Raw genomic sequence first — 12,295 nt, 5'->3', positions numbered from 1 at the left:
AGGCCTAACATTAACCGATTATGTGGTGTAGCGTGAAAGATGCCACATAAATTAAAATATCATTCAAATATAAATTGATAAAAAAACGTAAGACTTACGTTTGGAAGCATTGGTGCCTACTTCATGAGAATTTTACAAAGAAAATTTGAACAGGGTCATGTCTGTTGAATATGTGTCTGTGTGAATTGGTTTGGTTTGGTGTTTTATGGCGCAAATCAACTAGGTTATATGCGCTTTCTGTATGAAATGTGGTTTTGTAGTATAGTAACTACTTGTTCTTTCGTCTTTCGACATGTTTCGCCATGACATGTATTGTGAGTGATACTGTAAAAGTTCGCCTTCAGTCAGAGATGTTTTCATCAGGTTCATCTGAAATAATAATATACACTTTTGTCTGATTGCTGTATCTCGCTGTGCCGTTTTTAAGTTCAGTGGGGTCCATTAATATTATCACAAAAATAACGTTGATATTAGAATTAATTCCAACGAATTTCAAATTTCCGTTTATTCTTCTGTATAAGCAGGGTTTTTCCTGGGGATTTTTCTTCAACTACCTAATACTTGATGACGAGAAATCCATTATAAATAAGGTTAACTGCTTATCAGTACCCATGTCAGCCATTCTGAGATACAACTACACAATTTTTAACTTTATTTTATTTTATATATATACAGGCCTAGTAACTAATAAATCATACCAAAAAGGAAGAATATTCTTGTACATACACATTTTTATTATCTCTGGAATGGAATTTCCTAATCTTAAATACGCTGTTTTAATACTTATTCACATTAAGTTACTTATAGAGGTAAATTTCTAACACATGAATATTTTTACAGTTGCTCACTTTGTGATCAAATGCACTCTAGGAAAACCCCTATGACGAATAGTTTAGTATTCCAAAAGCACTCGAGTTTTGTATGTGTGTTTTCGGAATTCATTTCATCTTTCATGTGTGATCGTGTGTAGAAAATTAGTGATTAAATCCAATTCTTTCTTTTAAAGTAAATTAAAACTTGATTGATGTGTACCCCCACCCAACTGTACATAAACGAGGTTTAAACATGCCTAGATATTGACAGTAAACAAGGGACCTTAAACACATTATTGGTGGTAAACAGGTGAGGGTAAACACGTTGTTGACAGTCAGAGGGTACACCTAAATGTGTTATTAGCAGTAACCATGTGAGGCTAAACGTGTTATAGGCAGTGAACGGGTGAACCTAAATGCGTTATTGGAAGTAAACAGGTAAGGCTAAATGCCTTATCGGCAGTAAACGCCTAAATCTAAATATGTTATTGACAAATGCAAGGTAACCTAAACATACTACTTACTGAAGTTAACCTATGTTAACAGGAAGCATGTTAACATAAGTGCGTTATTGGAATGAAATAAGGTAATCCAAATATCTTATTGACAGGATGTATATCAAACTAAACGCATGATCGGTGGGAAACAAGTTAATTCAAAGGTGTTTGTTATTGGCAGAGACGAAAATCAGAACTTTCGATTGGCAGGATGTGAGAGCAGTTGAATATCTAACAGATGTGTCGTCATCACCAATTATGTGAAGGTTACCATCCATTTTTGTGTTTATTGTTCTTACAATTGTACGCACCAAAAATGGTAATACATTTATAAGGTTAACTAAATTATTATTTGAGTGAGATGATTTGTCGGCGACTGTTTCAAGGACGATTAAATATCATTCAGTAATATAGTGCAGACGAATAAATTCCTGTGTATATTTGTTAAAATAGAGAAAACAAAATTAAAAAAGGGAAACCTTAGCTTTTCAATCTTTTTTTCACTTTTCTATTTATTATATCATATTGTGCATTCGCTTGCAATAAAATGTTCACGAAATTACAAAAGTAACAAAACTAGGGTTAAACGGGAACACTATTTTATACTTCCAAACACAGTATGTTTATTTGTGTAATGCACTGAATACGGCTGGAAGTTGGTAAGGCAGTTAAATATGCATTTAACTAAAACATAATACAAAGGACAAAAAAACAGTATTTTCCTGATTGCCAACAGATGTCTTCAATGAACCGAAAATTTGCCTTTCAATTAACATCAATTCTGCGCATGACAATTTGACAAGAAATTGTTGGTCGATTGAAATGACGTCATGACTCAGGACAACAATTTTTAATGAAGCGTCACATTACGATGGCATAATTAAACCCTAGGGAAAAAACTGTGTTGTTTTGTGATATTTTTCAGAAGCCAGAATCTACTCTATATATCATAGTAATTATCACATGCTTTTCCAGTAGACACTGAAGTGTGAGTTATCTACGCGACAATTGAAATACCATCGAGGGGTTTTATTTTTCCAGCGGTTCAGTGGAGTTTTGAGGTTACAGTAAAAACTGTTTTATTCTCCAAGCTTAGTCCAAAGGGTTTTTTTCTTGCACGACCAATTTACAAATATTGTTGTGAACTGAATTTGTAATAATTTTATACAGAAGTTTGTTACAAGGAGATTCTAATAACGATTGAGATACTTTACAGAATATTGAGAAACAAGGATATAGTTACAAGTTCTAATAAACAGTTTGTTACAAAGATTTTTTTGTGTGACTAATTTAAGATACTGTTATCTTCCCATTTCCTCCAACTGTTTGCGTTTCACTAGTGATGCACGGCCCGGCATGACCATTGTACTCGTAATCCGAGGGACGGGGGTTCGAACCCCCGTCACATCAAACATACTCGCCCTTTAAGCCGTGGGGGCGTTATAATGTTAGGGTTAATCCCACTATTTGTTGGTAAAAAAAATGTCCAAAGAACAGGCGGTGATTGATGATGACTAGGTGTCTTCCCTCTAGTCTTACACTGCTAAATTATGAACGGCTAGCACAGATAGTCCTCGTGTAGCTTTGCGCGAAATCAAAAACAAACAAACAAACAAACCAAACCACAAGTGATGCTATATTCCATTAGATTTCGTTTATCTTGTTTAGGTACTGTAGTTTGTAAGTTTCCTAGTTTAAGGTACTGTTGTCTGTCAGTTTCCTAGTTTAAGGTACTGTGATCTGTCAATTTCCAAGTTTAAGGTACTGTAGTCTGTCAGTTTTCGTGTATAATTTATAAAACCGAATGAATGTTGATCAAAGCTGAGAAAGATATCGATGTTACCGAAAAACCCAAACTTTCACAGAACTAAATATATACTGATTTACACAGAAACTTGAGTGTAGAGGATCTGTCACGTGACAAGTGGAGGAAATTCTCTCATGAATAGGATTAGCAGACATCCCAGTGAAATTGGAATCGTCCCAGTTGTTAAGGGCTTCTTTCCTCTCTCTCTTCTACGTTTACTTAACCTAATATTTCACTGTGATGTGGGAGATATTCACACTTGAATATATGTGCAGCTATTAAATAAATAGATTTGTTTGTTTGTAATTTCGCGCAAAACTACACGTGGTCTATCTGCGCTGCCCGTCCCTAATGTACCAATAAAAGATTAGAGGGAAGGCAGATGGTCATTACCATCCACCGCCAACTCTTGAGATATTCTTTTATCAACGATTTGTGGTATTGACCATCACATAATATTGGCCCCCACGGCTGAAAGAGCGGGCGTGTTTGGTATAACGGGGATTCGAACCAGCGAAACTCAGATTGCAAATCGAGCGCACTAACCACCTTGCTATGGCGGGCCTAAAAAGTAAAAGAGAGAACATTTTTGTGTTGAGAATGTTCGAGAAAACTTAGACGCGATTTTGTGTTGTTTACTTTTTAATTAATAAGCCTCAAACAAAATTTGTGTATGTATGGTTTCAAAATGCAGTGCAATAAACAAGACTATTTAACCAACGTTAAAAGAAGTATTAATGTAATTTGAAATTCGTACTCTGGAAAAACACAGTTCAGTTTTTCACTCTTTGAAATCTGGTAATCCTAGTCACGGGAGCTTTAGAAAAAATCTGAATAACTTTCTTGTAGATAAATAATTAAAAGGTGAGAGATTCTTTATAAAACTATTGCTGGTAGGCCTACATTTGTGTGAACAGCAATTTAGGAATACAATACGCACTCAAAACCAACATCTGTCTTCATTATTGTAAGGCAATAATACACGCTCAGAACCAACATTTATTAGGCAATAATACACACTCTCTCTTATTCTGGAATTACCATACACACTTTAAAACTCAAATTTCATTTTAGGTTATATGTTAAAATTTTCTGTACTTTAAATCAATGAAACTTTAACTTTGTAATAATCACTGGTATTATTTTGATAAGCGATGATATCATGGTATTACTAATATGAAATATAAACTTGGTGTCATGTAAGGATTTGATGATAAACCATAATTGTGTATTTTTCTGGTGGTGATGGTGTTTGGCAATGAACTTTATCAGCACCACAAGCCCTTCTGCTGAATTGTTTTGTTTCACCAATCTCAGACTTGAGTTTTGATGACTTTTATGGGTAAGGTCAGTGTGCACAACAGACTTGATTATAAGTAGATTTGCAGTCCAGGTACACAACTGACTTGGTTATAAGCAGGTGTTAGGCCTAGGTACATTACTGACTTGGTTATAAGCAGGTGTTAGGCCTAGGTACATTACTGACTAGGTTATAAGCAGATATTTGTCCTTGGTACACAACTACTAGGTTGTAAGCAGGTATTAAGTCTAGTTACACAACTGACTAGGTCATAAGCAGATCTTAGACCTAGATACACAACTTATTAAGTTATAAGCAGATGTTAGGCCCAGGTACACAGCTGACTAAGTTATGACAAAGTGTTAGGCCTAGGTACAGAACTGACCAGGTTATAAGCAGATGTTAGTTGTAGGTACACAACTGACTAGGTTATAAGCAGATGTTAGTTGTAGGTACACAACTGACTAGGTTATAAGCAGGTGTTAGGTCTAGGTACACAGCTGACTAGGCTTTAAGCAGATATTAGGCCCAGGTACACAACTGACTTCGAGTGAAAGAAAAAACGGATCAGATATTTGTATGCAAAGTTGTGTTTTCAAGGGAGAATTTCTAGTGATAATTACATCAAGGGGGAAGATTTCTTATTTTTGTTACGTCAGTAGGTAGGTAAGATATTTCTCACGATTAGTATTTCAACAAGGGGTTTTCTCATGATTATTACTTCAATGAAGGGATTTCTTATAATTGTTTAGAGAAACTTTTCATGATTATTACATCAACAAAGGGGAGAATTCTAACGATTATAACTTCAGGGTGGTTTGTCTTGATTATCAACGTACTGAGGAGGGAAACCAAAGGCCATTCCACATTCTAAACATTATTTACTGTTTAATTTGGCCCGGCATGACCAGGTGGGTTAAGGCGTTCGACTCGTAATCTGAGGGTCGCGGGTTCGAATCCACGTCGCACCAAACATTCTCGCCCTTTCAGCCGTGGAGGCATTATAATGTGACTGTCAGTCCCATTATTCGTTGTTAAAAGAGTAGCCCAAGAGTTGGCGGTGGGTGGTGATGTCTAGCTAAATTCCCTCTTGTCTTACACTGCTAAATTAGGGACGGGTAGAGCAGATAGCCCTTGTGTAGTTTTGCGCGAAATTAAAAAAAGAAACAAACTGTTTACTTTAATGCACTTTCCAGTGTAGAATGAAGAGTCTTGGATAACCATTCATGTGAACTTATGTGGAACGTATGTAAAATTGACGAGTGATATATAGAGATTTGTTTGAACGTCTGCAAAACATAAGGAAAAGTGACGAGTCTTCTACATCCATTCCTATGAACTTGTGTGAAACTTAGGGTAAAAATGACGTGTCTTATATAGCCCGATTCATGTGAACTTGTGTCGTACATTGGGAAAAAATGGTGCATCTTGCATCGTGTAAACTTAGGGTAAAAATGACGAGTCTTGTTTAGCCATTTATGGGAAGCTGGTAAAAATTAGTCAAACTGGTAGTTCTTGTACATCAACTCTGAAGCGTTGGAGGGAAACTGAGAGTCGTGTGAGTGAATGGTAAAAACGACCAAGTAAGGAGGTGAACTTTGTAGTATGGAGCGAGTAGTAACTTTCTACACGAACAAATTTCTGTTTCATTACCTTAAAAGAATTCTCGGTCACTTTTCAAACGTGCATGTACTTTTAAAATCAGTTGGCCGATTGAACATCAAGTAGCTAACATTTTTCCAGAGTATGTAGGGCTCAGTGTGTTATATTTAGATATCAGTTTCACATTGATATCCTCGTCATCAGCGAATTCGAAGGATAACCTGAATATGTAAATTTATCTATTAACGTAAGGAAGGAAAAAAGGAGAGAGGAGAAGCGAAAACTCCAAAACCTGACATTTATTTTCGCTATTATTGCCTCTCGTTATTCACACATTGAGTGAAGGAATCTTCCATTCAAAGTCGTTGAATTTGCATTATTTTAAGAATTAATATTTGGACTTCTGTAACATTTAATTTGTTCACAAGATTTTGCTGGTCTGGCTTATGAAGATAACACTAGCATTCGCCTTGGTAGGACTGACAATAATTTACTATAAACACCTGGTGGTCCCGATTGTAACTATCAGTGTGTTAATGCAGCTGCGCCTATGTATGTGTGGTGAAACACATTCTCTTAGAAAGCTAACACCTGGCTGTTGGTGTGATTGTTTGACTTTTACTGTGTTTATTTTCTTTTCTTTTTTTCTCTACTAATCTCCATGTTTCGACTTTTTCTTTCTATGACTAACACAATGTATTTGTTTACTGTTGTTTTTTTATTAATATAAACATAGAATCATTTTCCACTTTCCAAGTGTTTCGTGCAGTAGAGGATAAACCATATTTACAGCCTCTCTACCTGTGTAGGTAAGTAGACATAGACATGTGGTATACAGCAAAAATCACCTGCCGTTTTCTCTTCCGTCTAGATCTGTGTTTTGGTCTCGTTTTAAAACTAGCTTGCGAACTATACAGACTGGTACTCGTAGCACCTTCGTGGAAAATGTGGATTTTTAAAGTTTTTTTATTGGAAATATATTGCGCGTGCGTATTTCTGTGTCTACGATGCAAACTTTTAATTTCAGAAAGTGAAAGAACGCGCTTTTCTGTTTGCGTCCAGTTGTTTGAGTTTCGAGCTATAATTTAAATGTTTATGTCTGTAAAGAGAAAAGAGATGACGCTTTGAAGATCAAACTTTTACACAAACGTGCCTTATCAAAGGCTTTAGAACTAATTCCTTCTCTCTAATGGCTCAGCGGGAAGTCCGAAGGTTCACAACGTCAAGATTCTAGTTTCGATACCCGTGGTGGGCTCAACATAGATGCAAATAGTTCGTTTTGAAGTTTAACAGTTAATATAACTAGTTACTAGAAAGTACTCGTATAATGTTTGTGTGTTCAGTAGTCTTTGCTGATAACCTGCGCGAGCTAATTAGTAATGCCGGTGGTTACCACTTGCTGTCCAGAAAATGACTCTCGATGTGACACTGCTACCATTTTTTAAATCAACAGTGCACTTTGTTAAGTGAAACCAAATCCATCGAGGTCGATTTGCTCTTTATAAATTTTAATGTTTTAGTGTGTAGCTTTATTTATGTTTTGCTGTTCCAGTGCTTAACCCTCAGTGACGGTGTAGACCCATAGCATCTGCTGTCTATAACCTAAACATTCCAGAGAGAAGGGGAAGATCTAGACACTTAATCTTGACTAAATATTTTTACAGAACTGTCGTTGCGTTTATACCTGATTTTCTTGCGGCAAAGACCACAGAAGGTTCAGGATCTACGTGCATATTAAGTTAGGTCTGTTTGTCATAATCACAAAATATTTAAGGGTGCGTACATGTAAAAACAAATAAATTATTTGCTGATTTTTAGTCGCAAAACTTTCAAAGTATTCACAAAAGAATGAAACTTATAAGTTGTTTGGTAATATAATATGTGTTTAAAAATCTTTACTTATTTCGGCAGACTGAAGTGCAGGTTTTCGAGGTTACTGGCCAAATCTTATCGGAAACTGAGACGTACGATGTCCTAGCGGTGAATATAATAAATAATATTTATCACCGTTTATTTCATGCTGCAAGAGGGAGGTTCTGAAGAAATACGATTACCAGTTAAATCGAACAATAAACTTCTAGAAATTACAGTTCTTTTCGTTACCTATTGAATTATTAACTTTATTGTATAGTAAATATACAATATTTCTTACTAAACGTCTTTTTTTTTTTTTAATTCCGTAATTTAAAGCATCGAATTGTAGAAATTAAACCTTGAAAAGCATAACACCAAAAATGCAGTGATGGAGTTCTTTTTTCGCAAGTGCTGAGTTACATTTTCGGTCATTTATACCGTGTTTCTCCGAAAATAAGACAGGGCTTATATTAATATTCACTCCAAAATATGACACTAGGGCTTATTTTCGGGGGGTCTTATTTTGATATATTAAAAAAATGAAGTTACGAAATAAAACTATTAAACTAACCATTTAAAATAAACTATTATTAAACTATTAAACTAACTGATTAATATTTAAACAAACTAATTAACTAACTATTAAACTAATTAATAAATTATTTTTTTTTATTTCTTTCCTCTTCCTGCCACTCTTAACTAGGGCTTATTTTAAGGGTAGGGCTTATATTAAAACTATCCCCAAAAATCACACTATGTCTTATTTTATGGGTAGGTCTTATTATCGGAGAAACACGGTAGTATCTTGAAATTATGACAAGTAGAGTTAGTGGCTCCATGAAACAAATATTTTTAGAGTGTAGAACATGAAGAGTAGATGTGTTTTGAAGCATATTGTTGTTGATTTTATTCAATCTCTTACGCAATAATCAAATTATCATCAAAGTGTAGTACTTTATTATTAACCTTTTTTTTCGCGGAAATATCAAACATATTTTTTATACCTCTTTTAATTGTTTCAAGTGATAAATCTACATCTCATGAATATTTAATTAATCATAATTAGGTGTTGAACGAAAAACGCATCTTAATAAAAAATGTAACCCCATTTTAAAGAAGTGTGGTACTTAATACAATCAAATGAGTTAGGAAATTGATATAAAACCACCATCGTCACAAGTATTAGATTTTTTTTCGTGAAAAAAGACAGTTTATGTTTTTTCTTCAGTAAATGTAAACTAGGTACTAGGTTTTGTATTAAAGGTACGATAGCTTATCAATTTTATAGCATAGATACACAGATAACGGAGTATAATTGTTAAGTCTAATAGGGTTTAATAACGTTAATGCAGTCAATTTAAGTGTTGACAGTAATCGTGTGTATATTAGAGTCGCTACTCGTGAACTGCTTCTTTTAAGATATGCTCTATCATTCTAGTTAAACAAGAGTTTAAACCAACTTTTATTATAACGTGGTTCTTTTAAATGTTCAGTTTATGTAATGGTAACAAACTAATATATTTCATCCTTAACGTTTCTACACTATTGTAACTTGTAGGACTCAGTAATATTGCAAATAACGTTCAAACGAAAATAACTCGCTAATGTTACCAGTTCTAAATTTATTTGTACAGTTACACGGCTTATCAGTTTAATAACTCAATATAAGCTTGACTAAATTTTAATTAACTAAACTGAATGGTTTACACTGATTCACTGCTTGACGATCATTTTGCATTTATAACGTAGACTTGTTTTTAAACGCTTCGCAAAATCTCTCAATCTCTATATTACCAATATTCTAGGGATAATTATCGTCTTGCGCTCTCTAGCTACTATCGAAATTAAAATATTGAAAATAAAGCTTACAACATTGGTATTGGTACGAATAATAAATAGTTTACTTGTATAAGTTCGAAGTTTTTGTAATAAGAAGGTGAATATATTTTTATTTAAATTCTGGGAAGCAAACGAGAAAAACTAAAGTTTTCCGTTGTTTTTCAATTTACTGACTCGCAGTATTCCACGTATTAGCTCTGTTTTGCACGTGGGGAAGCTTCGGAATGGCTGACTGAAGGTGGAGAAATAAATATGATACGCCCACGTGAATGAACTGTCGATCACAGTGTATTGGGGGCGAACGTAGTGTATGAGTAGCGTGCTTTCAACCACTAGCGATGACGTTATTCAAATTTCTGTGTTACGTCAATAGTTTATGTTAAAATGGTAGTAACTTGCTTGTTTTACATAAACCTTTCTATCTAATTCGTCGTTGCTATAAATTACCACAACGGAAAACAGCTAGCCATAACTTTCACTGGGAAGACAATCGTACATCAATATTTTATCTGCAGATTTTACAAATCAACAGTTCAGAGAATGTGGAATTTCGTATTTTTTGTTATCGTGTTGATTGTAACATTCTTGTGCGGTCAGTGACCTTACGTGTGAGTAGGGAGAAATGTATTTGCTGGGAGTATATACAAACATCTTTCAACCATGGGAATTTGTACAAATTTTAGGATAGAGAACTTCTTAGGTAAGATGCTTGTCGACAACAGTGAATGTTCCATGAAGAATTGGCGCTGTTGCGTATAAGTTAAAAAACTGTTTTTAACAGCGTTTTGTTGTAACTTTTTTATTATTTGGGAGGGTCTAGGTTTCTGTAAATTATTTAATGAAAATAATTCAAAGTCGAGTTCATGTAACGATAAAATATTAGTTTATTTCTTCCCTAACTTAACTATAAGGTTATGTTTTTTGTTAACCTTAAGATGACCGAAATTATTCGCCCCCTTAAGAGGGTCGAAACGTTGTTCTGTAAATTAATTGGTGCTAATATCCATACCAGCCGTCGTGAGAATACAGGTTAATTGCACTTGTTGGAACTTTTAAGCCTAACTTCACAAATGATGCTCAAACGAAAATATCTTCCAAATGGTACTAGGACTAACGTAAAAATAAAGTTATTTATACAGTTTCACGACTGATCGATTAAAATAACTTAATCTACACCATATTAACTAGCACTGATTTAAATTTAGTAACTTCATATTCTTTAGTATTTTTCATTCGTGAATAACAGTTTTAGTCATTGACACTTTCCAAGTTGTCTCCATCACTAATGTTCCTGATTACTTTGGATATTTTAGGACTTCCTTGTTGTTAATATCATGCGCCCTCTAGTTAGCATATAAATTACAATATTACAGATGTAACATTTTGAAACATATCAGTGTTTTAATTATTTATTCTTTAAAGACAGAAATGAGAAATAAAAAAATTAATAATTTAAATAGTTCATAAACGATTTATTAGAGTTACAACATTTAATGACGTGGCACACGAGGTAACAGGAAATGTACAGATTAGCGTGATGCGTTTGGTAAAATGTCTCGTCGTTGTACTTTGTCATTGTCTGTAAGTTACGTTTAGAAGTTTCGGGTTGCTGTCACCAGTTACGTTTTATTTAGACTATATGCGAATGTGCAGACTATTTTTTTTACTCATTTCTTTTCAAGTTTGATTGTATTTTCTAATCTTAAATATTTTACGACGTTTACCAAACAGCTATTAAACAAAAGTTATATTTTCTTTGTTGAAGCTTGTGTAAAGCTACACCACGACTATCTGCTTTAGCTGTCCTTAATTTAGATGTGATATACTGGAGGGAAAGCAAGCTAGTCAACACTGCCTACTTTAGGGTTACTCTTTTACTAACGAATATTGGGATTGAACAGACACTATAACGTCCCCACGGCTGAAAGTTTTCTATTATTATTATAGATCTTAGATAATACTTATTTGGGATTCCAATAACTTTATAGTAAATTTTAAAATATTGATTGGTCATTATGAAGAAATAAGTGAAACTTCTTTATAAGAATTTCGATAATTAAGTTAGTCCCTACAAATATATATGTGTGTGTGTCATTTTCATCGTTATTTTATTCCTTTCGTATATCCTTGACGCACAACACACATGGTTGTTGCCAGTAGCTGTAAAACACACAATTCGCGTGTAATCAGTTGCCGCAGTGTTTGTGTATGCGGGCGGACATGTACATTTTTTTAAGCGTTAAGATCACTATTTGAAAGCTTTATCTGGCAATAATAATTGTGATCTGGCGATGAGAACTGATCGTGATTGTTTAAACAGCCATTGGTTAAGGATTAAACTCTCTGTTCGTATTTTTTTTCATCAGCTAATATTTTCACGTATGATTAGCTTGTGATATTCCGTTCGTAAGTCTACTGTTTAAAGTTCGTTAGCGGAATTATCGGGTATTGGACTTAGAACTAGCAACTTTGGTTTGTTTACGCGATATTTTTTAGCTTTGAGATCATCTTGTTACAGTAGCAGTTCACGCAGCATTAACACTAAAGTAGAACACTTTACACGGTTTTGTAATCCCTTCCCTCC

General features: G+C 34.3%; 1 protein-coding gene across 10 annotated transcripts in view; it reads left to right on the top strand.

Moving 5' to 3' along the window:
• LOC143239599 (uncharacterized) overlaps nt 1-12,295 on the top strand; it is a 123,556-nt gene that overhangs the window by 80,833 nt on the left and 30,428 nt on the right. Inside the window, exon 3 of one of the 10 annotated variants that reach the window (XM_076480837.1) lies at nt 7,930-7,998. The exons of 8 other annotated variants lie outside the window; for them this stretch is intronic. Coding sequence is in view for 1 of the 2 variants with exons in the window: in XM_076480833.1 (XP_076336948.1) it covers nt 10,372-10,411 (40 nt within the window). In the remaining variant the exon portion in view is untranslated. Of the gene's footprint in view, nt 1-7,929; nt 7,999-10,148; nt 10,412-12,295 lie in introns of those variants that run through there. One more of the 10 variants, XM_076480833.1, reaches the window with a different exon arrangement.

This window comes from Tachypleus tridentatus, chromosome 13, assembly GCF_004210375.1.
Source record: "Tachypleus tridentatus isolate NWPU-2018 chromosome 13, ASM421037v1, whole genome shotgun sequence".
Taxonomy (NCBI): Eukaryota; Metazoa; Arthropoda; class Merostomata; order Xiphosura; family Limulidae; genus Tachypleus; species Tachypleus tridentatus.
This window is presented reverse-complemented; position numbering and strand designations above follow the sequence as displayed.